This window comes from Rana temporaria, chromosome 9, assembly GCF_905171775.1.
Source record: "Rana temporaria chromosome 9, aRanTem1.1, whole genome shotgun sequence".
Classification (NCBI taxonomy): Eukaryota; Metazoa; Chordata; class Amphibia; order Anura; family Ranidae; genus Rana; species Rana temporaria.
In genome coordinates this window covers 21879043-21904376 of record NC_053497.1, presented here as the reverse complement: position 1 = coordinate 21904376, position 25334 = coordinate 21879043, and the positions used below count along the sequence as shown (strand labels likewise).

The following is a 25334-nucleotide window of genomic DNA, read 5'->3' as shown; positions in this document are numbered from 1 at the left end:
TCTTTTAAATTTTTTTTTTTTTTTATTTATTTATTTTCCACGGCATTTGGCACTATTGTACTTATAGAGTTTAGACTATAATCTGTTTGGTTTTTCACATAGATTTGGGCACACAGTTACACTGTGTACTACTCAAACGCACATTGTGACACGCATCCACTATTTTGATATAGCGCCCCTCACCTCACTACACAAAGAAAAATAAGGTAAAAAAAATTGCCATTACACACTGTTCTACAGTTGGGCCTTGTGTTGCAAGAAACTTGAAAAAAATAGATGGAACTCAGTTTTAATTTTCTGACTAAAGTTCCACTTTGAAGGAGAAGTCTATCCTGAGCTTTTTAGGCTGGGCTTCTCCTATGGGTCACAGGAGTGCAATTTGTTTTGCACTCCTGTGACCCGTTTTCAGTAAAGCGCGGTTTGAAGTCCGCTCTCCGCTGACGTCACTGCCATCAGTCGGGGCAGCGTGTCATCACAATTTCCAAGTCGGGATTCGCCAGCTGCCCTGATTGATGGCAGTCACAGAAAGCCGCTGAGACAGCCTCTCCCCGCCCCCCTCCAGTGCTCAGCGCTCCAATGGGTGCTGAAAAGTGGAGCAGAAGCTATGCTGACTGATGGTCAGCATCGCTCTGCTCGGGGAGGAGTGAGAACCGAGCCAAGGGCGCTGTTCAGTGGCTCGGTTCTCAGTGCAGTCACTGGGGGACAGACGTAGCATCAATCTGATACTGCATCCACAAGGCTAGTATAACTAGCCAAAAAAAAAAAACATACTTCTCTCAACTGTACATATAGCAGTCCAAACATCAAGCAGGGCATAACAGCAGACTCAAAAGTCAGAGTACTTATTCTGTAGAACCTTACCTGGCATGTTTTTCTGTACTCTCAGCCATAGCCAGCGCACGTCCAAGGGCAGCTTTCACTTCATTAACAAGTGCCACTTGAGCATCCGTGCCACTGCCTGCTGCAGCCAGGCTAGCCAGAAACAGACGTGCCAAAGCTGGAGTGTCCTTGTCTTCAGCATTCTGTGTATGTGGCAGGAGATGATCCAAGACAAAAGCCAATACACTACAATCCTGCCATTCAATAAGAGTGCAAATTAACACATGACAGATTAAGAAAACTGAAACAATTAAATTGCACAATTTTTACCTCTTTGATAAGCTCAGACTGTCCTGCTGTATAGTTGTAGTTGGCGATAAGTGTGGCAATACCCACATAAGATCTGACCAGCTCAGCCAACAGTCGAAGAATCGTAGAAGTGGGCAGTAAAGGCTTGCTGCCTTTGGCCTTCTGCTTTGCCTCTTCTGAACTGCGATCCCCATCCTTGTCCTTCTTTCCACCTTCACGATTCTCTTCCGGTGTAAGAGCTGCCAGGACACAAACATTTTATGATTGGTTAAAAAATATAAAAAATGTACATCCACTAATTGGAAATCAAAGTTGATGCTCAAATTTGCCAACGTACATGCCTATATCACATAGATCAATTGGCTTGAGTATAAAGTTATTAAGTAACCCTGTAAAGATGTGAATATGTTAAAGGGCGATTTAGGATCAGTACCAAGACAAATAAAATGCCTTTAGCTGCATAAGCTATCACAATAATTTATTTTTTCTTCTGTCGGCATTTACTCATTTCTGCTTCCTTCGCATTACCACATTTTAGTCTTAAAGTATCAAAAAACTCTGCTGGTCTTTATCAGTCCAGAAATGATTTCGCCTGGCTAATAAGAGTATATTTCTTATATATAAAAAAAGTACAACAAATCTGGGCGGGGAGTAATCTCCTTTAGGCTATAAAATCTCCAGCATGATGCACTGCATCAGCTTCGTGTCTTAAAAAAAGATGCTAGGAACCCTTTAAGGTTGCAGTTTTTCTTTAGTTATCCAAAGTGGTAAAACAGGCTTGGAAAAGATTCCATCTGATCCTCCTGTTGCATGGCTATGTCACCCTATGCTGAACTCTTCGCCATCTCTCTGCCTTTCCGGCACCCAATGCTTCCTCAGGCAAACGTCTGCCTAGCAATAGATGCTTACGTTGTATTAGAGGGGAAAACAGTCATAAATAAGCTACCTTCACCTTGAGGTGTTCCAGACTGTGGTGTCTCGGTAGACGAACTATCAGCAGTGAAAACACGTGCCTGAAAAAAAAAAAAAAAAAATAAGTTGAAAAAAATTGACCACATTTAAAAAAAATATATATTTTCCCAAGTAAGAAACCAAATGCATTAGACAACGATAATATAGTGCATAGCAAGATGTTATAAAACATATCTATAAAAAATAAAATAAAAACATTCAACCTTGACACAAAAAAAAAAAAAAAAAACAGGATTTTTGCTTTGGCTGTAATTTTTTTTTTTTTTTTGGGAGCATATCACAGGACACAAAAGGATTTGATATTCATGTCCATTTGGGTTAGGCTGTCCATCTTGAGGTGAATGGACAGTAGTGAAAAAAAATTCGGCAAACAAAAATAGCTTGGACTTTTTAGGCACTACATTTCTCAGAAAGCAATCATCAATTTATCTAAAATAAAAGGTTTTATTATGTATAAACATAAAAAAAAAAAAACATGGATTGTATGACTTTTTGTCATAAATAGCAAACTATCACATTCTACTGTTCTATGAGGCTGCAGGACCCGTGAGCCTCTGTCTGGACAGTGCTGATTGGCTCTGTGCCGATCACATGCACTCTCCCAAGAAAAAAAAAAACCCTAGCAATACACAAACTGAGCATGTGCAGAGTGACTACAAAGGCTCCGTCTCATCAGGAGATAGATTGGGGAAAGTGGAAGGGAAGGAGACAGGATCAAATATCCTTTATACACAATGCACAGGATTGACCCCTTAGGTTCACACAGCGTGTATAGTAAGCATGTTTTACTGCATATACAGGCCAATTTCACCCATTGTGGGCTTCGAAACACTTTAAAGGGGTTGGAAACCATCATTTGTATACACACACAGATACATATACACATATATGTTTGTATTCTGATAATCGATACAAGATATGCGATACAAGAGCTCAGATACTTACATTTATGGCAAAGCCACCCTGAGAATCAAAGTCACTGCCTTGTCTGGTGAGGTCTCGGTACTGCTGAAAAACTTCATCACCCATATCTTGAAGGATCTGACTGACCTCCTGGTTCATAGCCACTGGTTTTGGTTCCGTTTTTTCAGCCACTTCAAGAGAAAAACAAGTATTCCATAAACCATGTTCTAGTTATCAGACCGTAACGCTATCATGATGCAGACTAGTGGTTAACTTTTTTCAGGTTTTTTTCAGTCAAGGCACCCTTTGGAACTGTGCACAATCCTGGGGCACACCATTCTGAAGGCTCGTTTACACCAGGAGGTGCATCTGAGCATGCTCCTTCTGTGTGTGTTCGCACCGTCCCATTTTTTAATGAACGCAAACGTACATGCATTTGCTAGATGTGTGGAAGTGTCATTAAGAAATAGATGGCACCCACATAGGACTGCAAAAAGGTAGCACATTTTTCTGCAGTACAGGAAAATGTGTGATTACGCACACGTTACCTCACGGCACCTGGTGTGACCAAGCTCTGAAATGTAGTCCAAATTCCCCCTTCTTGCACAAATACCTCACCATTACCCCCCCCCCCCCCCCCCCCCCCAATTCCTCCTCCTAGCACAAATCCCCTAAAAGCCCCTCCGAGCACAACCCCCAACCACAAACCCTACGTTCCCAGATTCACAGTCCTAGCACAAACTCACCCAAATTCCCCCAGCTAGCACAACCACCCATACCCAACACAAGCCTTCCAAATCCCCCTCCAAAAATCCCCCCTCCTAGCACAAATGTGGGTTGTGCTTAACTACCGCGCAGCAAAACTCTACGGGAAGAGAAGGCAAAGCACATATGACTCTACTCCCGGGAAAACAGAAAGCTGTAATGCAACCCAACATTTCCTTAAAGTGGTTGTAAAGGCACAAGATTTGTCATTTTGATGCATTTTATGCATGAAGATAAAAAAAAAAAAAAAAAACACTATGTGCAGCAGCCCCATTGCGATCCAGTGACAGGCATGAGTGACTCGGCCATCCAGGACTCTGCCTCCAGCGGCAGCTCGGCTCAAATGTCCCCATAGCATGCTGCTAGCTGTGGGGGCACACATCAGGAGGAAGGGGCCAGAAGCACCAACAAGGGACCCAAGCTGCTCTGTGCAAAACCACTGCACAAGGCAGGCAAGTATGTTTTTTTTTTTTCTTTAAAAACACTAGCCTTCAGTATCACTTTAACTAATGACGTCATCGGTTGGTAGGCTGCGTGTGGCCCGCACAGCTTTCTCCCTGCAGTTATATGTACTCTTGCCAGCAAAGCAGAAGTAGAGAGCCATGTGGGCTGTGCTCTCTCCCCACATGCAGAGTCTCACTGCAAGGGAGCTAACAGAAGCACCCAAACCAGGATGTGGGCCGTGGCACCCCTGAGGAATCTGTGTGGCATCCCGGTTGAAAAATCCCAACGTACAGTTGACTGCCAACCAAATGTTGTCAAAAAGCAATAACAAAAAGCATAAGATTAGAAAAGAACAGTGGGCTGATGAAACCAAACCCGTACCTTCTTCTGGTGCGTGGTAAGCTGCTAGTGCATTCAACATGTCATAAATAACCTCCTTTATAGTATCCGAGATGACTGGAAGAGTGGAGGGTTTAACAGGTGTGGTCTTCACCAGCTGAACTGCATTAGGACCTTTAATACGAAGGTTCTCAAATTCGTCATCGGAGGCTGAAAAACAGACACCAAAAAAAAAAAAAAAAAAACACACATGAATTTAAGAACATTTTGTACTAAAAAAATTAAAATCAGAATTCAGATTTGAAAAACATTTGAATACCATGAAAAACTTTTCAAAAGCTTTAAAAAAATAAAAAATAAACAAACAAACAAAAAAACACACACAAAAACTTATGTTGCAATGGTAGCTACTGCAATATCTAGTAAAGTGACCAAAAAGGTTTAACTGAAAATTTGGCACTGACTGTAAAAATATTTTTCCTGAGTTCACTGGGGGACAAAGTCAAAAGCATGGGTCAGGCATCATTAAATGACAGACTGTAGTCTGGAAGTCACTATACCATCCAGACCGCTGAAGTTGTTTTTTTCCTCCATTCACTACCATACTCAAAAGCTCAGGACATCAGGAGACAGGAGAGTTCTGGCACAGGATGGAAGCTGCCCGAGTTAACTTTTCAGGTTATCAGGTGAATTGTTTTTAAGACACAGGACAGTCTTGGCAACTTATCACAAGCTGAACATGAAAAGTTGTGCAGCTTCTGCCCTCTGTTCTGACCTGCAGTGCTTCCTGCCCCCCCATCCTGTGGAAGATTGGACAGTAAAGAGGGCTAGGACATTACTGTGAAAGATGGGAAGGAGACTGGGGGTGATGTGAAGGGATGCCGAAGACTCGTTTGAAAGACGTGGGAGGTCATGTGAAGGGCTTGTTCTCTTGCATTGAGAGGCTACCATGTCCTCCAATGAGCAGGTAAAATGAAAGAAAAAATTACCGTATTTAAATCGGCATATAACACGCTTAGGCGTATAACATGCACCCCAATTTTAAGAGGGGGGTTTAAGGAAAAGTTTTCACAGCCCTCTTTACATAAAACAGCCCACCCCCCCCCCAGTACACAGGCCCCCATCCAGTACACAGGCCCCCCATCCAGTACACAGGCCCCCCATCCAGTACACAGGCCCCCCATCCAGTACACAGGCCCCCCATCCAGTACACAGGCCCCCCATCCAGTACACAGGCCCCCATCCCCAGTAAACATCCATTATACATTTCTCCCATCCAGTACACAGCCCCCATGCACTCCCAGAAGACCCCCAGTCTCCTGGGACAGTGCTGTCAGCATTCTCTACAGTTAAGTAAAACAAAAATCACTGTCAGCCCCTTCCACACTGCTCCTCATGTGTCACTCCCATTGCAAAATGAAGCTTCCATATACCTCAATAGCTCAGGTTTTTTTCCACTGACCTGGTCACATGACTGCTCTCCTCTGATGTTACACAGATGGTCATGTGACCACTCTCCTCCTCCAATCAAAGCTACACTCAGGAGGAAGAGAGCAGCCAGAAAAAACAGAGCTATAGAGATATTTACAAGCTTTGTTTTACAATGACACTGACACAGGAGGAGCGGTGTAGAAGGGGCTGGCAAGTGACTTTTTTCTCAACTGTAGACTATGCAGGGAGCGCTGTTCCAGGGCCACGGGGGGCGGACCGCCCGATCCCCTATTGGTAAAACAGGATATCGGGTATAACACGCAGGCACTGTTTACCCTCTGTTTTCAGAGGAAAAAAGTGTGTGTGTTATACGCCGATAAATACAGTATATATGTATTTCTGATATTGAAAGTACTCACCAGTTCCTGAACCACGTGGAGCAGGCAGAGCTATCCTAATGCAGTTGTTTGCAACCTCAGTAAAGATGTCTGGGTTTCGACAGGCTGCAGGACCCAGAACTCTGAGAATGTAGTTAATCTCTCGGGACCCCAAGCTTCCAGACACTACACCTGAGGTAGTGCTACCAGCGCCACTGGTAGCTGCAGACCGAACCACCTTAAAAAAAAATTAAAGTCATTTGCATTTACCCTTACCCAATGTTATGTACTAAAGAAAGTCAAGCAGCAGAAATATGCCCTGAGCGAAATATGGCGGCTACAGACCTCTTCTAAAACTGCTAGCAGCCTAGACTGCACAACTTCCTTCGTAGTACACCTCAGAAAACACACATGCATTCCTAAAGGCTCATTCACATGTTAACACATCTACACGGGCAAGCCATTATTTTTAATAATGCAAATTCACACGTGAGATGTGAATTAGCTGAAAAAGTTAATGCCCGTATGTTGATGTGTTAAAGGGCCTACTGATGACCACAGCAGCACATAAATGACACACATAAAAGCATGCAAGTAAATTTAGCCTACAATATAATTTTTAGTTAAAACAGTTGTGCCAGCGGCTCTTAATCTCTCTTCCTCCCTTTCTCCCCTTGTTCTTCCGCTCCTATACCCATCCCTCCTCCCCCTCCCCTTGAGGAGTCTACAACCGGATTCAATCCCCTCACCCGCTACAGCCCACTCCATTTAGTACCGACAGCTGACCAACTTCAGCACCCAAATTATTAAAAGAGAATGATTATGCAAAGTTGGTCAGCCCCTCATGAACTAGCCATCCCCTGCCTTCTTCCGCTGTTTACACCTACATAGAATACGATAGGAGACATACACACGATTACCGTTGGAAGCGCAGATAATCATTAAACTAGTCATAAACTTTGCTCGCATCCCATAACTTGTTAAGTATGTCGACAAATGCTATGCTTTTTTCTGTACTCCTGTTTACATGCTGGTTCTGATTATCAATGCTGTAAAACCTACTGTTTTATTTCAGACTCCTTGTCCAAATGTAATGTAAGCATTATTCTGTTCACCAATAAAATTTATTATGGAAAAACAGTTGTGCCAGGACAGTGGGCCAAAAATAAATAAAAAATACAAACAAATTGAATCAGCATGAAAGCCAATCAAAAAAGACCAGGAATGTCCTTACATTGTTATTTTTTTTTTAAATACAATAAATTGGTAGTAAACTCTGTACTACCACTTGAAACTCTAAACCTATAATAAGGCTTACCTGTAGGTACTGTGAATATCTCCAAAGCTTGCACAGTTTAGAAGATATTCCGAGTGCATGCAGCCGGTGACATAATCGGCGCATGCGCTCTGAAGGTCGGGCTTACATTGCCGGACCTTCAGATCCCATGCCAGAAACGGCGGCTCCTGTGCACATGTGCGGGAGTGATGTCATTGTGGCTCTGGCCAATCACATAGCCGGAGCTCGCAAGCCCGAAAGACAGACAGGGGAACATGTCAGCCCTCTCAGCAGTGACTTTAAAGCGCTGGAGGGCTTTGCTTCAAGGCTTCAAGGCAAGCATTTCATAATGTGCTAGTTTGCGATGCATACTAGCACATTTTGCCATTGCCTTGCAGGTTTGATTTTTTACAATTTGAACATCTGTGGTTTACAACCGCTTTGGAGTTATTTTTTACTCTGCTCATCCTAAAATAAGAATTTTAGTGACTACACAAAACAAAGAAATGGTGTTAAGAAGTTGGCTAAAGACCACAGTGAAAGAGCAAGCAACCGATAATGCAGATACCCAATAGCTGAGCTGTCCTACAGTAAATATGCCACGAATTTCAATTAACTTAGCTGCAAACCAAAACAGAAATGTTTCTCTGAGTGTATACCGAGGGACACCGCATACCTCCGATATATACCTAGTTTCTAGGAGGTCTTTGCAGAGTAGGCAATACCCTTCTGCCTTAGCTTAGCTCCCAAACCTATTAAAAAATTGACTGTCTCTCAACTACTGTAGAAAAGGATCTTACAGCAATTACAAACAAATTCCCTTATTTGAAAGAACAGATCAATTGTGGTGGCTTCTTACCAAGTAAAAAAAAAAAAAAAAAACCCTCGCCACAGAATCTGAGAATTCTTCTGCAATTGTTGCACTGACACTGGATTTTAAACAAGCTAAACTGCCTCAGTGAACAGATGCAAGATTTGTAAACATTTACCTTTTCCATAGTGTGCTGTAATGTGCACGGATCCTCTATGATATGCCTGAAAAGGAGGGTAACTAATGGAGTGAAGCCATTAAAGCCAGAGCTCTGAGTCAAGCTTAGGATCATGCGCGTGCTCTTCAGCTCAGCGAACATCATGGCATATTTGTGGTCACGGGTAAGGCGCAGACATAGTCGAAGTGTAGCATGTAACGTGTCTGGATCTACAGGAACACCAAGCATGCTAACACATGACCTGATCAACACAGTCACCATCTCTTCTGTCAGGCCTTGAATAACTATGTCTCCAACTTTAGGCTCATCGGCGGGTGACTCTTTTTCTTGAGTAGTACTCTCAGGAGTTGGAGCAGGATCTAGTTTGGGGGCAAAAGAAGAGAAAAATATGATTAATGGTACAAATCAATTGAAAAACAGATAAGTGCCCTAAAACATAACACATTAAAAGGAATTCTATGGTCAGAAAATAGTCATTGTCATTTTAGAACATAAGCATTTCGAATAGCAATAAAACCAATCCAAAAAAAAGGTTAACTTAAAAATCTTCTTTCATGTTGTGAGCGCTGCCAGTCATTTCTTTCCACATCTGTCTGGAATCTGCACGCTTTTCAGCTTCTCCTCTGCCATTTACTTTAAATTTCCAAGGACAACCTAATCTCACGGTACCTTACTACCTGCAACCTGTGATTCCTGTACTGCCTTCTGCAATTCCTCCTCTCAGCATCTCTGTAGCTCAGAAGGCAGGCTCTATGAAATGTGTGACACTTCAGTGCCTGTTTACAGTGGTGACTACGCATCACAAAATTCAAGACTAGAAAATTACCGAAATACGATGTGGAAATTAATAAATGATTTCACATTTTAACCATAGATACGCATTTATTGAATAGACAATATTGAACATAAATTGTGTGGGCTACAGCTTAGCGAGTGAGATTTTAATAAGTTCCAATTGCCAGATGTTCTAGCGGTCTGCTAGATTTTATTCACCAGATAAGGCACTGTCCAAAACTTTAGATATTGGCAAGAGGTTATGTCCCGTATATCCTCCATATACTTGCTTTGAACAAGTATTCATACCCCATGATTTTTTTTCACATTTTGTCATGTTACACCCAATGTATTTTTTATTGGGATTTTATGTGATGAACCAACACAAAGTGGCACATAATTGCAAAGTTTATTTGTAAACTAGTTATTTTTATTCAATAGGTGAAAAGTGTGGGGGGCATTTGTACGGCGCCCCCCCTGAGTCAATACTTAGTAGAACCACCTCACTGCAATTACAGCTGCAAGTCTTTTTGGAGATGTCTCTACCAGCTTTGCACATCTAGAGGGACATTTTTGCCCATTCTTCTTTGCAAAATATCTCAAGCTGTCAGATTGGATGGAGAACGTCTGAACAGCAATTTTCAAGTCTTGCCACAGATTCTCAATTGAAATTAGGTCTGGACTGTGACTGGGCCATTCTAATACATGAATGTGCTTTTATCTAAACCATTCCATTGTAGCTCTGGCTGTATGTTTAGGGTCGTTGTTGTGCTGGAAGGTGAACCTCCGCCCCAGTCTTAAGTCTTTTGCAGACTATAAAGGGTTTTCTTCTAAGATTGCCCTGTATTTGGCTCCATTCATCTTCCCATCAACTCTGACCAGCTTCCCTGCCCCTGCTGAAGAAAAGCTTACCCACAACATGATGCCACCACCATGTTTCACGATGAGGATGGTGTGTTCAGGGTGATGTGCAGTGTTAGTTTTCCGCCACACAGCATTTTGCTTTTAGGCCAAAAAGTTCAATCTGACAAGAGCACCTTCTTCCACACATGCTGTGTCCCCCACATGGCTTCTTACAAACTGCAAACAAGACTTTATGGCTCTTTAAACAATGTCTTTCTTCTTGCCACTCTTCCATAAAGGCCAGATTTGTGGAGTGCGCGACTAACAGTTGTCCTGTGGACAGATTCTCCCACCTGAGCTGTGGATCTCTGAGTTACCATGGGTATCTTGGCTGGTTCTCAGATTAATGTTCTTCCTGTCAGTTTAGGTGTACGGCCATGTCTTGGTAGGTTTGCAGTTGTGCCATACTCGTTCCATTTTCGGATGATGGACTGAACAGAGCTCCGTGAGATGTTCAAAGTATGGGATATTTTCTTATAACCCAACTTTCTTTAAACTTCTCCACAACTTTATCTCTGACCTGTCTGGTGTCTTTCTTGGCCTTCACGACACGATGCTCACCAAGGTTCTCCAACAAACCTCTAAGGGCTTCACAGAAAAGCTGTATTTATACGGAGAATAAAATTACACACAGATGGACTCCATTTACTAATTAGATGACTTACGATGGCAATTGGTTTTACTAGATCTTAGTTATGAGTATCAGAGTAAAGGAGTGGCTGAATATAAACGCACTCCACACTTTTCAGATATTTGTAAAAAAAAAAAAAAAATTTGAAAACCATTTATCATTTTCCTTCGACTTCACAATGATGTGCCACTCTGTGTTGGTCTAGCACATAAAATCCCAATAAAAATACGTTTACGTTTTTGGTTGTAACATGACAAAAATGTGGAAAATGTCAAGGGGTATGAATACTTTTTCAAGGCACTGTACACAACTACTCTACCACTAGATAATAAACTGTCTTCTCAATATCTTTGATGACTCGATAGTACCAGACTAGGCAGTAGATTCTAGAATTGGATAGCTTTAACATTGCCTAGAAAGCGATTGACCAAAAATGGATGTCCTCTAGCCCACCACCAACTGTGGAAGGGGAAAAACTCAGTTAATCTGGTCATATCCCAAGAAAAGCTCATATCTCAACATAGGAATTGTACCCGAAAATGTTATAGATTATGATCCCCTTGGCTGGCGGTTCCTGGTCTGGCCACCCAATTACCGATAGACTATTGTCCTGAGCATCTCACACATTTACATTCTTGGACTTAGGAGTAACCCATCTGAGCTCAAATGGAAGACCTTGCATGGACAACAGCACCCGAGCAAGGTCCCAAAGCAGCACAGAAAGTCAAAATAAAGACCAAAGGAGTGTGAAAGCCAAGGTGTTATTGGGGGATATGCATTTATCACTTGCGATCCTGCAACTTCTTTCGCTTGGAACTTCCAAGCTGCTCGGAATTACCACTGCTACTAAACCATCCATTGTACCACGTTCTAAGGTGAACGCTCAATGCCGGATCCAGTGCACAAAGCAAAAATTACAGGCTAGACTTTTGGTTGCAGGGTACAGTTTCCAAGATATACACCAAGGTTTAAAAGATGTACAGAGTAATCAATTTGGAAACCGCTAGTGATCCAAAAAGACAAGGGACCCATTATCTACAGACAGTAGCAAAAAAACTAGCCCAATCACCTAAAGGTAGCTGGATATAATGCCATGGTGCAAGAACCAAATTAGAGCTATGATTAGGCACCAAGTTCCCCCATACTTGCGTTTTGGATTTGCTGTTGTGAATATGCGTCAAAGTTCATTTTAACCAGACATGCGGACAACCAGAATTTGCAGCGTGGGTCCTGTACTAAACAACCAAGATAGGTTCTTAAACACATTTCTCACATGCTTTTGCTCTTTTTCCAGTGATTAGCAAAGTATCAACACTGAAAAGGGGGTGAATTGGGTAAGCTGTGCCCAGAGAAAAAATATTTACTAGCTTTGCTTCTTCATACCATAACCTCCAACATGAACAACAATGAGCAGCACAGTAGAAACATAATTTCGCACTCCAAACCTCCCAAGACTGGCATATAGAGACCCCAGTGCTCTGGATTTCATATTGCAGATATAAAGCTATGAGGCTGTAGGCACAGGTGTCTCAAGGTTCTGATATTTTTCAGAAGAAATTCCAGACAAAAAAAAAAAAAAAAAAAAAAGAAGTATATAGGGTACTGCTTAGGAACAAAAAAACATTTTGAAATACTCCCCAAAACCTAGTAAATCTTCCCTTTTCAAGTTCAGTTCCTCTTTGAAGTGTATCGATTGTAAAATGTTATAATCATACATTTCCTTGTTAAATGTAATTTCAAGCATACTTTTACTCATTTGAATTTACTTGAATTTAGAAAAAGTACTTTTTGAACATTCACACACATTTACTTTGTTGAATTTTGTGACACATTCGCTAGGCCCTGTAAATATGCACTGCTGTCTGAGAGGAGGCAGAGGGAGCAAAGTATCATGGGGGAAGTAGTCCTAAGAAAGCAAAAGCATACCAAAGGAATGAGCAGAAGAGAAGCCACAAGATATTCAGGTAAAATCTAAAATTGTTAAATAAAACTGGCAGGTATCACACTATGAAAGGAGACTTTTCAAGACAATATCAGATTAAGAAGGGGGGGGGGGGAATTGTATTGCTATTACAACACTGATGTACGATGTTATAAAATTAAGTTGTATGTGGCAACTATAGAGTGAGGCCCCATACACACCATAGAATCTATCCGCAGATAAATCCGTGCAAACGGGTTTCAGCGGATAGATTCTATGGTGTGTACACTCCGTGGGATATTTATCCGCAGATAAATCTCCCCTGGGATGGATTTCCAGCAGATGGATATTTGCTGACATGCTCAACAAATCCATCTGCTGGAATCCATTCCAACGGATGGATCCGCTCGTCTGTACAGACTTACCGGATCCATCCGTCTAAAGGGATTCCCCGCACGCGTCGTAATGACTTGACGCATGCGTGGAATTCCTTATATGACAGCGTCGCGCCCGTCGCCGCGTCATAATAGCGGCGACGGCGCGACACGTCATCGGCAGAGGATTTCAGCGCGGATTTCAATGCGATGGTGTGTACACGCCATCGCATAGAAATCCTCTGAAATCTTTGAGAGGATTTATCCGCGGATACGGTCCGCTGGACCGTATCTGCGGATAAATCCTCTCGTGTGTATGGGGCCTTAGTTATTTTAAGTCAAAGGAAGAGTAAAATGTAAAGTTCTCAATCTTGTACAGCATCTTGTCTGTTATAATTGGCAATGAAAATGGAGAAAATAATATATCCGATCATACCAGCCAATTTCTCCTCCTTTTGCTTGGTATCAGTTTCCTTGCCTTCTTCCAAAGTCTTCTCCAGTTCTTGGCCATTTCCGCTCTTGCCACCTTTGGTTAGACGTGGAACGCGCAACAGAGTCAGCATTACCGGACGTCTATTTCCAGTTTCTTCATTTACCTGTGGAAAATACACATCTTACCAACACAGTTTATCACCACAAAACGGCTAAATATTTAGTGTTCCATTGTTACAGTACATATGAAAGTAGCAATTTAAACTTGCCTATAATTTCTTATGGAGTAAATCAGACAACTAGTATCTTTAGATCAGTGATGGCACCACAGATGTTTTCAAACTACATTTTCCATGATGCTCATGCACTCTGAAGTGCAGTTGAGACCATCATGTGAAATGTAGTTCCAAAATATCTGGGGTGCCAAGGTTTGCCATTACTGCGTAGACCCATGGCCTATATGCTACTACCTTCAGGTGACTTGACACTGGCAAAGCTTTTGAGGATCAGCCTCTGGGTGCCACGCTCTATAAAGCCATCTTATTCAGTGAGTCAGAGTTGTAGCAAGTATTGCAGAGTAAATAGGGTGGGGGGTATAGATATAGAGTTTCCAGCCAAGTCAAAATTCCACTTATTCGTATTGTTCAGGATGTCCTCAAGCAATGAATGAGAAGGGTGCGCAACAAGGCCAGAGGTTTTTTGAAAAAGTATGGACAAGGTCAAAACCTGTTTTTTTAGAGCAGTGATGGAGAACCTTGGCACCCCAGATGTTTTCGAACTACATTTCCCATGATGCTCATGCACTCTGCAGTGTAGTAGAGCATCATCGGAAATGTAGTTCCAAAACATCTGGGGTGCCAAGGTTCTCCATCAGACCCGGTTCACACTGGGGCGACACGACAGGCGGCTCAGCCGCCTGACGTGTCGCGTCCCATTCAATGCAATGGAACGGTTCTAATAGGAGCGACGCAAGTCGCTCCGACTTAGAAAAAGGTTTTTGTACGACTTCGGGGGCGGCTCGGGGCGACCTGCATTGACTTCTATATAGAAGTCGTTTTGCAAATCGCCTCTGAAGTCGTCCTCAGGACGACTTGCAGAGTCGCCCCCGAAGTCGTGCCGCAGCTGTGTGAACCGACTCACCGTTTTAGAGTGTTTAGGCCAAGCTTCGATTGCAAGAAGGCGAGAACGTGAGGCAAAGAGTAATCCCTGGTATTGACGTGCCTGTGTTCACACCAGGCAAAAAAGGATTTCCAGGTATGAGGAATCTTTCTGCAAAAAGGTTCTCCAGGGATCCCATAAGGATGCCTTGAGATGTTAGCAGGGACAGAACCAGAGCCAGCACTTTTTAGGAAGAGACTTTTCGCAGAGGAGAACCCAAAAGGATGGGCGATAAATTAAAAGTGTTAGTTTCCCACAGCAAAGCGTAAAAAACGTTGGCTAGCAGGAAAGATGGGAATGTGAAAATAGGCATCATGAATATCCACCCATGCCAGAAATTTCCCTGGTCTGAAAGAGACAATGACAAATCTTATGAACTGCATTCGAAATTTAGCGACAAAAAGTATACGTTCAGGGACTATAGGACCAAAATGGGACGCAAAATTGGTTTTGGAATTGAATAGGCGTAAAACCCCTTGACTTTACAAATCAAAATTCTGCGTAAATGTACAGAGAACAAAAATATCCTAGCGACCTAATGCAGCACATTTTCTAGGACATCAACACTAAAAATGGTTCCAGGACATAGGACTGTGTTCTCATTCATTTTCTCATTTGTCCAGTCAGCAACAGCTTGACAAATGGACACAGCTACAACTGCAGTTTGCAGGGCAGGACCAGTGAGAGCTAAGGCTGGTTAAAGGTTTCAAAACACCCATCAATAGAATCCTTTTAAAAAAAAAAAAATGGAACAGCCTCAACAGGAAGATTGGAGTGCTTTGAGAACAGAAATGGAGATCCACTTTTGGGACAGACAATATTTTTTTCATAAAATCCTGTTCCATATAATTTATCGGTGAAGAGTTTAGGAGGAATTAAAATATTTCCAGGGTATGAACATGCACAAGCAATTAGTGTATGCAGAGGGAAAGTCTTTCTGAACATTGCCTGCCGTTTAGAACCCATAAGAGCTCATTTAAGATGCAGAATTTCTGGTGCTGCTATGCAAAAGCTAGTGCGCAAAAAACATTAAGTGATCTCACAGTAGAACGCATTAATGAATGGCATGAAATCCTGGCTTGCATCTCATAAGATGCAGTAGATGGAAAATTTGTTAAAGAGGAGCTTCAGTCATATTTTGAAAAATTGAAAGTCGGCTACAAAAACTGTAGCTGCTGACACTGTCCCAGGATCCAGTGGTGTCCTCACCTAGATGGTTTCTTTACCGGGCTTTCACCGCCAGTGCCATGGGCTCCCGCTGCTGTTAATCACAGTCAGTGAGCCAATCTTCCGATTGGCTCTTGCTCTGGGGGCACTTGGCAGGAGGGAGAGGCCAAGAGCGATGGTGGCGGACACAAGAGGAGGATCTCCGCTGCTCTGTGCAAAACCACTGCACAGGGCTGAGAAGTAGATCATGTTTGTTATAAAAAACAAAAATCATAAAATATCACTTTAAGGGCTCATGCACACTGCATATCAAGGAAATTGCTCCTACATGCTTTTGATCGCTCATTTTTTCTGCCTGGAAACTTCCCTGCATGTTAGCCAATGTGTCTTTTTTTTTAACTTATGAACATGACATGGGAATTTTCCCAAACATAGTCCATAAATATAGGTACACAGAAAAGGAGTGCCTTAATTTTTTTTATATTTCAGTATCTGGCCTTAACGAGAGAGAGAGAGAGAGAGAGAGAGAGAGAGAGAGAGAGAGAGAGAGAGAGAGAGAGAGAGAGAGAGAGAGAGAGAGAGAGAGAGAGAGAGAGAGAGAGAGAGAGAGACCCAGGTGTTCAGAGAGCAGCTGGGGGAACAGTGATAACCGCTTTCATTTCAATAGCTTTGTTCCCTGCTGCTTGCTGTCAGATACAGCCCCTGTACTTGACGTTGCGTGGCGGGAACACGGCTATTGAAATGAAAGCTGTAACACGGTGTTCCCCCTGCTGCACTCTGATCACCTGGGCGGCTCTCCTGTTCCTCTCCTCGGCTGCACAGGTAGGCTGCAAGGCTCCATGGTGGGAACTGGACACACGCAGCCTGCAATGGTGGACACACGCAGCCTGCAATGGTGGACACACGCAGCCTGCAATGGTGGACACACGCAGCCTGCAATGGTGGACACACGCAGCCTGCAATGGTGGACACACGCAGCCTGCAATGGTGGACACACGCAGCCTGCAATGGTGGACACACGCAGCCTGCAATGGTGGACACACGCAGCCTGCAATGGTGGACACACGCAGCCTGCAATGGTGGACACACGCAGCCTGCAATGGTGGACACACGCAGCCTGCAATGGTGGACACACGCAGCCTGCAATGGTGGACACACGCAGCCTGCAATGGTGGACACGGATACAGTTGTTAATATTTCTTTTAATAACTTAATTCTGCATAATACATTTGAGTGTTAATTAGGGGCGGAATGGGTGGGACAACTGGTGGCGAATAACCCTTGAGGCCTGGCTAGTAGCTCAGGACTTGTATATTTCTGTTGATCAATGTTTAAAAAGTTCTGCTGTGATTCAATGTTTTAAGTCCCTTTCACACTGGGGCGTTTTTCGAGCGAAGCCATACCTGCAATCCCAATGTGAAAGCCTGAAAGCTTTCAGGAGCCATTTTTACACTGCCAGCGCCCGAAAACCGCTGATAAAGCACCGCTAAGACCCTAACGTTTTAGGGCATTTTTGCAGTGCCTCAGTGTGAAAGGACAAAGCGTTTTTACTGCGTTTTCAATTCAATGGAGAGGGTCGTTTTTCAGCGCCCAAAAGCTGCTCCAAAGATGCTGCTTGCAAGACTCGGTGTGAAAGGGTCCATTGAGATGCATGGAGTGTTTCATGAGCGCTTTAATAGCGCCATTTTTAATGCTAAAATGCCCCAGTGTGAAAGGGGCCTAAAAGAAATAAAAAAAATGTATCAACATGAATCACATTTAACCTTTTTTTACTTCAACTATGCCAACAGTTACATTGGGACCTCATATAAACACACGATTTGAGTGAAATAATGTTTGCTTCTTTTTTATCTTTTGCAATGAAAAAAAGACATGGGGATAAACTATATCAATACAACTTGAAACAGAAAACTACCTGAACCATAGTGGTGAACTGTACAGTGTATCTTCGTCGGCCGGCTGTAAAGCGCACACAAGTCTCCCCAGCTTTCCATGCTGCATCAATAGTGCTGTTGTTACTAGCACTATAGCTACACCAACGTCCTGATCGGTCATCAAACCAACGCCAGTTGTTACCATTTGATTGAAGATACTAAAGAGAAGGAAAAAAAAAAAAAAAGGATAAATATTGCATTTCTGTTTACTAGGGGAAAAGTGTCTCTAATCCGACCCAAAAGCCATCAACCCCTTATTAAAATAAAAGGATTTATCACTGAAGACACATTTGCAGGTATCATTAGGATTGCTAATGCTGCAAAGTCCTTTTTGTGTAATAAACATTAACCACTAGCCCCAGTTTTACAGAGGCAGGTCGGCTCGGCTGTGCGAAACGACGTAATATTACATCATCTCTCATTTCAGCCAATAGTGGCGCGCGTGCCCCTGGTGCCGATGCGTGTTCCCGGTAGGCGCGATCACCACCGGGTAACCGCGATCGCTCGTTACAGAGCGAGAACCGGGAGCTTGTGCGTGGAAACACACAGGTCCCGGTCCTGTCAGGGGGAGAAATGACCGTTTGTCTGTTCATACAACGTATGAACAGCGATCTGTCATTTCCCCTAGTCAGTCCCACCCCCCCTTCAGTTAGAACACACCTAGGGAACATAAATAACCCCTTCCCCGCCCCCCTAGTGTTAACCCCTTCCCTGACAGTGACATTTTTACAGTAATAATGCATACTTAAAGCACGGATCACTATAAAAATGCCAATGTTCCCAAAACTGTGTCAAAAGTGTCCGCCATAATGTCGCAGTACCGATAAAAAAAAAACAAACAAAAAAAAAAAAACAATAAAACTATCCCCTATTTTGTAGACGCTATAACTTTTGCGCAAACCAAGCGCTTTTTGCGTTTTTTTTTTTTTTTACGAAAAATATAAATACGTATCGGCCTAAACTGAGGGGAAAAAAATAAGTTTTTTTATATATTTTTGGGGGATATTTATTACAGCACAAAGTAAAAGATATTGTATTTTTTTCAAAACTAACGCTCTATTTTTGTTTATAGCGCAAAAAAATAAAAAAATGCAGAGGTGATCAAATACCAAAAAAAAAAGCTCTATTTGATGGGGGGAAAAAAATAAAAAAACGCCAATTTTGTTTGGGAGCCTCGTCGCACGACCGCACAATTGTCAGTTAAAGCGACGCAGGCTTTGACATCTGGTTGCTGTTCCGCTGGGTGGAGCGCACGCCGCCACGGAGGTGGAGGACAAGCACAAAATACAGACGAGCGAGCAGCCTTGGTGCCGGGGCAGGCACCTTTTATTGTAAGAGGCCAATCGGCCGTTTTTTATACCCTTATTTTTAATAAACCAAGCAGTATTATGCAATGGATTTCTAAATTCCTTTTTTACATATCTCACTATACACTCCTGAGCAAGAGGTTGGCATTTTTCCTGTCCGATTGATGTGTATGCAGGCACTAACCTGCAAAGGCTATATCGGACTTTCTTTCTCACCAAAGAAGTCAGACATCTGGTAAGCGCATTAACCATTTGAGCACTTTGGGTGATCACAAAGACTCGAGTGTGGTGAAGGAAATTTTTATTCACGCTGAGCAAGATTTGGGACAGCCTTTTCACCATTTAGATCACTGGATCGAGTGGCATAATAATTTTTAATTGGTACTGCGCTATTTGAAAGTACACTTTTGGTGATATATTCAGAATTTGGATTCACATATATACGGATATCACATATGGATTTATATGACAGACTGGATTAAAGCACGTTAAATATTAAATTAGCGCCCTCAACTATCTACCAAAGCGACGCAGTGCCGAATCACAAAAAGTGGCCTGGTCATTGACCAGCAAAATGGTCCGAGGCTGAAGTGGTTAAGTAATGGGAGGAATGTGGAAGAATAATAAAAATGATATCTTTCCTCTTATACCATAATAGTTTTCACCTTTCAGCTGATTTTGCCCTAAGACAGGGAACATTTAGAGCCGGTTCACACACAGGCGGCACGACTTTGGGGGCGACTCGGCAAGGCGATCTCAAGGCGACTTGAGAGGCAACTTGCAAAATGACTTCTGTATTGAAGTCAATGCAAGTCGCCCCCAAAGTCGTACAGGAACCTTTTTCTAAGTCGGAGCGACTTGCGTCGCTCCAATTAGAACGGTTCCATTGACTACTGCGGACCGCGACTTGTCAGGCGGCTGAGTCACCTGACAGGTCACCCCTGTGTGAACCGGGTCTTAGAGAACAAGGTTATGGACACTCTTCACATGACAAAGAGGGAACGACAGCATCTCCATTAATGTGAGAGGAGAGCATACAGCCCAGAGACTAACAGACCTCAGGAAAAATGGTGAATAGACAGCAGAAAGCAAAATATAGGCCTCAAGATTGCTTACAAAGGATCGAGTGCAGTGAGGACAAGCCTTTTTACCATTGGGAAGAAACTCAATGAAAAAAAGGTTCTATTCTTTTTTACAATGTCCTTCAAACGCTTTGCAAGAGTGTGTATCAGGAAAACCATGATTGTGAAGTAGCCTTCCTCTTGCAGTCACAGCAAATACTTTGCTTTTTCTTTGTACAGAACAAGAGTCATAATACTTTGAAAGGTTACCCTATTCATCTGTACTCTGCGCTTCGAAGCAATGGAGGTCTTCTCATAGAAGTCTATAAGCAGTAGGACAGGTGTTATCCATCTGTCAGGAAAGCAATGATGTTATTAGTTATAAGAACATTTCAGCGTTGCTTAGTATGAAATGCAATAAAAATCTTTGTAAGTAACCTTACTTTGGTGTGTGAACCTCCTTTTGCTCCTTAGCAGCCTGCAGACAAGGCTGAACCACCTCTAGCAGTTTTATCAGAACATTAAGGATTCCACTGGTTTCCACTACTCTGGCACAGGGAAGCTTCAGCTCCTAGTTAAAATAAAAAAAGAATGTTGATGTATGCATTGAATTTCAGACAATATAAACAGTTCTGGCCTTTGTTTTGGTGGGACACAGGCTACCTTTCTCAAGGTGGCGCTCAACAGAAAAATCTGTATAATTTAAAAAAATTCAAAAAATAATTAAATAAATTGTAAAAAAAAATTAAAATGAAACCCTGCGTTATTTTTATTTTTGAAGCCATGTTACTTATATCCAGCGACGTTGAGAAATCAATTTGCGGTTTATCAGGCACATAAAAGTTTTAGGTAAACAGCAGCGCTCTTGATTATACAGGCAGTCCCTGAGTTACGAACTCCTGAGTTACGATCGGCCTCAAATGCTGGGCACTTTTGCTCCACGTTAGTCCTGGATCCCTCCAAGCACCTCCGGACACTTCCCACACTGCATGGCCAGAAGAGCCCCAGGTAACATAACAAGCGAAACATCCCACATCCATGCGCAGGCGGACATTACACTTACGAATGCAGTTTGGCGACTTATAAACAACTTCGACTTACGAACAAACCTACAGTCCTTATTGTGTTCTTAACTCGGGGACTGCCTGAAATCCGAATAGTGCAACTGGCATGAGGCAGCAACTTGCCTGTTATGTTACCCCTTATGTTAAGTCCTACAGCAACTACCAAGTCTTGGTCACTTCTGCAGTTAAACGCCTAGATCCGTTAAAAAATATGCAATTGGAATAAAATGCAACATATGAAAATGGATCAGTACCTCAAACAAAAGAGTCAGTAGAAGGATGCGGGTGGCCAAGTTGGATGCCTGAGGAAGAGTTGCCATCTGACTTATCCATTCCGACACGGTTTTATTGTCACTGGTTGTGAGAGGAAGAGCAGCTTTAATTAGCACATCAGCAGCTTCCCACACCTATGCAAGACAAATAGTGAAGTTAAAAAGCTGTTTAGAGGGAAAAAATGTAAATGGTGGTTATTTTTGAGGAATGGATGCTAGCCTGACCTGGTTGACCACCTGCTTTAGAATCATATCTCTATAGTCAGCTCCATTACGCTTGATGGCAGTCATAATAAGGTCACAAACACGGTAAACTGTATCTGGTAGCTCATCCAGCAGATGGAAACAGCCAGGGAGCATGCTGTCTGTAAAACCATGCAGTTCATCTTGCTCCAGGGGTTCTGCATCTTGGAACTTCTCTAGGCACTTGGCCTCTTCCTCCTCTTGCTTCTCACGGGCCTTGCGCTCCTCTTCCTCTTTTCGACGTGCAGTTTCCTGGAGAAAGGTAGAAATAAGGGCTCTAAAGTAAAAGGAACAACCCAAGTTCCACACACAGACCCATCCTCACCACCCCCACCTCAATCTAATGGCTATAACACAATGCCCTAACCCATAATCTATCAATTAAGTATAAATTATAAACCTGTGGCTCACCGTCATTGTCACTAACACAAAAAAACAACATCAATGCTTTATACTGGTGAGATACCTCTCATCTTGTGACATTTCACCAGAGGTGAAAAGGAGGGGGGGTACTGTGTGCAGGGGAAGATTTGGGGATACAGTGGATGGGGAGAAAAAAGGGTAAGGGAACATTCGTCAGGTGGATGGGAGAAGGAAGAGCTCAACCTTTTCTAACGCAGGCACAAAAGCCAGTGCCCCTTACACCCTCTGTTCACTTCTCAAGACTTGTTGAAAAGTTTCATTTGCCTGACCCCATTAATCCCACAGCTGATCTTGTACTGTACCTCGGGCAGCTCTGCCCTCTGTTCCATAGAAATATCTTGTCCCAACGACATGGCAATGGCTCTCAGCATCTGATCTTCCTCTGACATACTCAAGTCCTGCAGAGCAACAACAGATACCCCATGTCAGCTGGGCTGCTCTGCAGAATGGGGAGGTCAGGGCATGAGAGTAAGGATGCACAGGCAATAGGAAAGACATTAAGAGTCCAATGGGTTTGGGAAGATTGGAGCAAAAGGTGAGAAGGGAGCCGCTACAGTTTAGCCAGGGAAACCCGTTTTGCTGTAAAGGGGAAGGGAATGATTCATCTCTCTAACTACAGAGCCAACCCTTATGTTAATAGTCAATGATGTTTGAAAGCAGTTTGTAATCTCTGATTTTATCCCTCGCTTAACTAACACAAGACTGCTCTGACACATGCAGATGCTAATAGGTCTGCTCTGCATGAGCAGAGTGGCACGGAGAAGCCTGCGGTAGAAAGGGGCTGGAATGGAGGACAGGGAAACATGAGATGTGATGAGGGAACAGAAGGGAAGCAAGACTGAAGCGGACGTTGATGAAAAGCCAAAAGGCTAAGGTGGCACTAGATGGCCACACTTACCCGCACGACTCCTCCAATAAGAGGAGGTGGGTGAGTGAGCAGATATTCCGTGGCTTGCTCCATAGTGCTTGTGTTGAGAAGAGATTCCATTGCATGCTCTCGTGTGAAACCCATATCCATAAGCTATATGGAAAAGAAAAAAGGGGTTTAACAAAGTGAAGAGGTAAGGTCTAAAAACTGTCTAATCATAATGCTGGCAATGTTATATTTAAAATGGTTAATTGTTGGTTCAAAGGGCAACCTCAGGCCTGCATGTGACCCCCTTTATATTGTAAGATGGAGAGTCACCATCCAGCTAAGATGGGAAGCCACAATTAACATTCACCCTCTGCAGCATCACCTAGTGCTGAAATAAGGTACTTTTAGGGAGCTCTTACAGATACAATTTCAAGTACTATTGTAAGAAACTATTTAAAATGATAAAAAAAAAAAAAAATCTAAAATAAAAGTGAAACGGGGAAAATTGCCATGCTATAAAAATGGATCTAAAAAAAAAAAAAAAAGTATTTTGATCTACTTGATAAAGAAAAAAAAAAAAAAAAACACTCACCTGCTGTAGTTGCTGTTGGTTGACTTGCGGCTCTCGTCTAGCTCCACTTTCATCTGCCGGCGCTGCCCCCTCTTCTTCTCGGGTGCCTTCCCTTTCTTTACTCAGACGCTCTCGAATCACTGGCTCACCACGAAGTATATGACATAGTATAGCCAGCATGGATTCAGCCATTCGACCTCCGTACACCTTTAATGGCTTTCGGTTCCACAAGTTCTTTATACACGTGAAGGCTGCCTTTAAAAGGCAAATTAAGTGTTAATACAAAATCATATAGATGTTTTTTGTGAAAAGCCAACACCCACATTTAACACAGGAGGATGCCAGCACATTTTTGCGCTATAGTTGTTAGAGGTATAAAACCTTAACTAGCTGATTGGACAGTGAAGGAAGAAACGGCAAACTGAGGTTAACCGTTGCCTGCTCGTGTGGGGCTTCTTGTTAAAATATCTGCATGCAGCATGCCTGATTAACTCAGAACACTGCCTATCGCTCACCCAGGCTAAATGCTGCTAGACAGGTGATTGCAAGCAGTGGATACTAAGTCAAATTTAGGAATTTACACTGGCTGAAATAAATAAATAAACAAAAACCAAAAGGTTGACGCTGCGCTAAATTAAATATTGAATTATAAATGTAAATAGCTGCTAGCACTAAATTGTGTACAACAACTTGGTAACATAAAAAAGAAAAAAACAGTGCAGCGCTAGTGAGTGATATTGTGCTCATATAAATTAATAATAAACAAAAAAAGTCATTCTGGAATAAACTGAAAATATAGCCAGAATAGGAAAAAACATAAAAATGCAGATGGATATATGAAGAAAAAGTCTTAAAAAGCCACGAAACAAAGTTCATATGACTCTATCCAGTAATTTTCCTTGTGAAAGAGAAGTGGATTGTGCAGACAATGTGAAAGACTCTTGATTGATGTGAGGTAAGCTGTCACCAATACACCCGTGAGGAAGGATAAGATTGCCTCACATCAATCAAGAGTCTTTCACATTGTCTGCACAATCCACTTCTCTTTCACAAGGAAAATTACTGGATAGAGTCATATGAACTTTGTTTCGTGGCTTTTTAAGACTTTTTCTTCATATATCCATCTGCATTTTTATGTTTTTTCCTATTCTGGCTATATTTTCAGTTTATTCCAGAATGACTTTTTTTGTTTATTATTAATTTATATGAGCACAATATCACTCACTAGCGCTGCACTGTTTTTTTCTTTTTTCTTTTTTTTGAAATAAATAAATAAATACACACACACCCAAAAGGGAGCCTGTGGCAAGCCTATGCAGATTTACAGCCTGTACAGGGTTTCCTCTTCGGAGTCTGGGACGCAGGCCACCGGCGAACTGCTCCTAGAGTGATTGGACACAGTGGGAGCCAATCAGTGGTTCCGGTGGCCTCATTGGCCGCCAATCGTTCACTGGAGGCACAGAAGGGCGGTCTATGTAAACAAAGCAAACCGCTGTTCTGTCAGAGAGATCTGGTGTTCCTGTTAACCAGGAACATGGATCTCTCTTCCTCCCGTTAAACTGTCCTCCACACAGATAGAAATCACTCCCCTCCCACTTAACCCTTTGATTGTCACTGCC

At 42.6% G+C, this 25334-nt stretch overlaps 1 protein-coding gene across 11 annotated transcripts in view; it reads right to left on the bottom strand.

The window, feature by feature from the left end:
* Window positions 1-25334, bottom strand: part of HUWE1 (HECT, UBA and WWE domain containing E3 ubiquitin protein ligase 1) — a 207481-nt gene that overhangs the window by 66700 nt on the left and 115447 nt on the right. For 8 of the 11 annotated variants that reach the window (XM_040322927.1, XM_040322930.1, XM_040322933.1 and 5 more), the window contains exons 33-48: window positions 23737-23970; window positions 23187-23309; window positions 22591-22686; window positions 21848-22117; window positions 21605-21757; window positions 20730-20857; window positions 20557-20638; window positions 17900-18076; window positions 13664-13823; window positions 8625-8983; window positions 6402-6597; window positions 4594-4761; window positions 3046-3194; window positions 2075-2141; window positions 1150-1367; window positions 862-1073 (exon numbers count right to left, since the gene is read on the bottom strand). In XM_040322927.1, the coding sequence (XP_040178861.1) occupies window positions 862-1073; window positions 1150-1367; window positions 2075-2141; window positions 3046-3194; window positions 4594-4761; window positions 6402-6597; window positions 8625-8983; window positions 13664-13823; window positions 17900-18076; window positions 20557-20638; window positions 20730-20857; window positions 21605-21757; window positions 21848-22117; window positions 22591-22686; window positions 23187-23309; window positions 23737-23970 (2792 nt within the window). The remainder of the gene's footprint in view (window positions 1-861; window positions 1074-1149; window positions 1368-2074; window positions 2142-3045; window positions 3195-4593; window positions 4762-6401; window positions 6598-8624; window positions 8984-13663; window positions 13824-17899; window positions 18077-20556; window positions 20639-20729; window positions 20858-21604; window positions 21758-21847; window positions 22118-22590; window positions 22687-23186; window positions 23310-23736; window positions 23971-25334) is intronic. The other 3 variants (XM_040322928.1, XM_040322935.1, XM_040322936.1) reach the window with 3 other exon arrangements.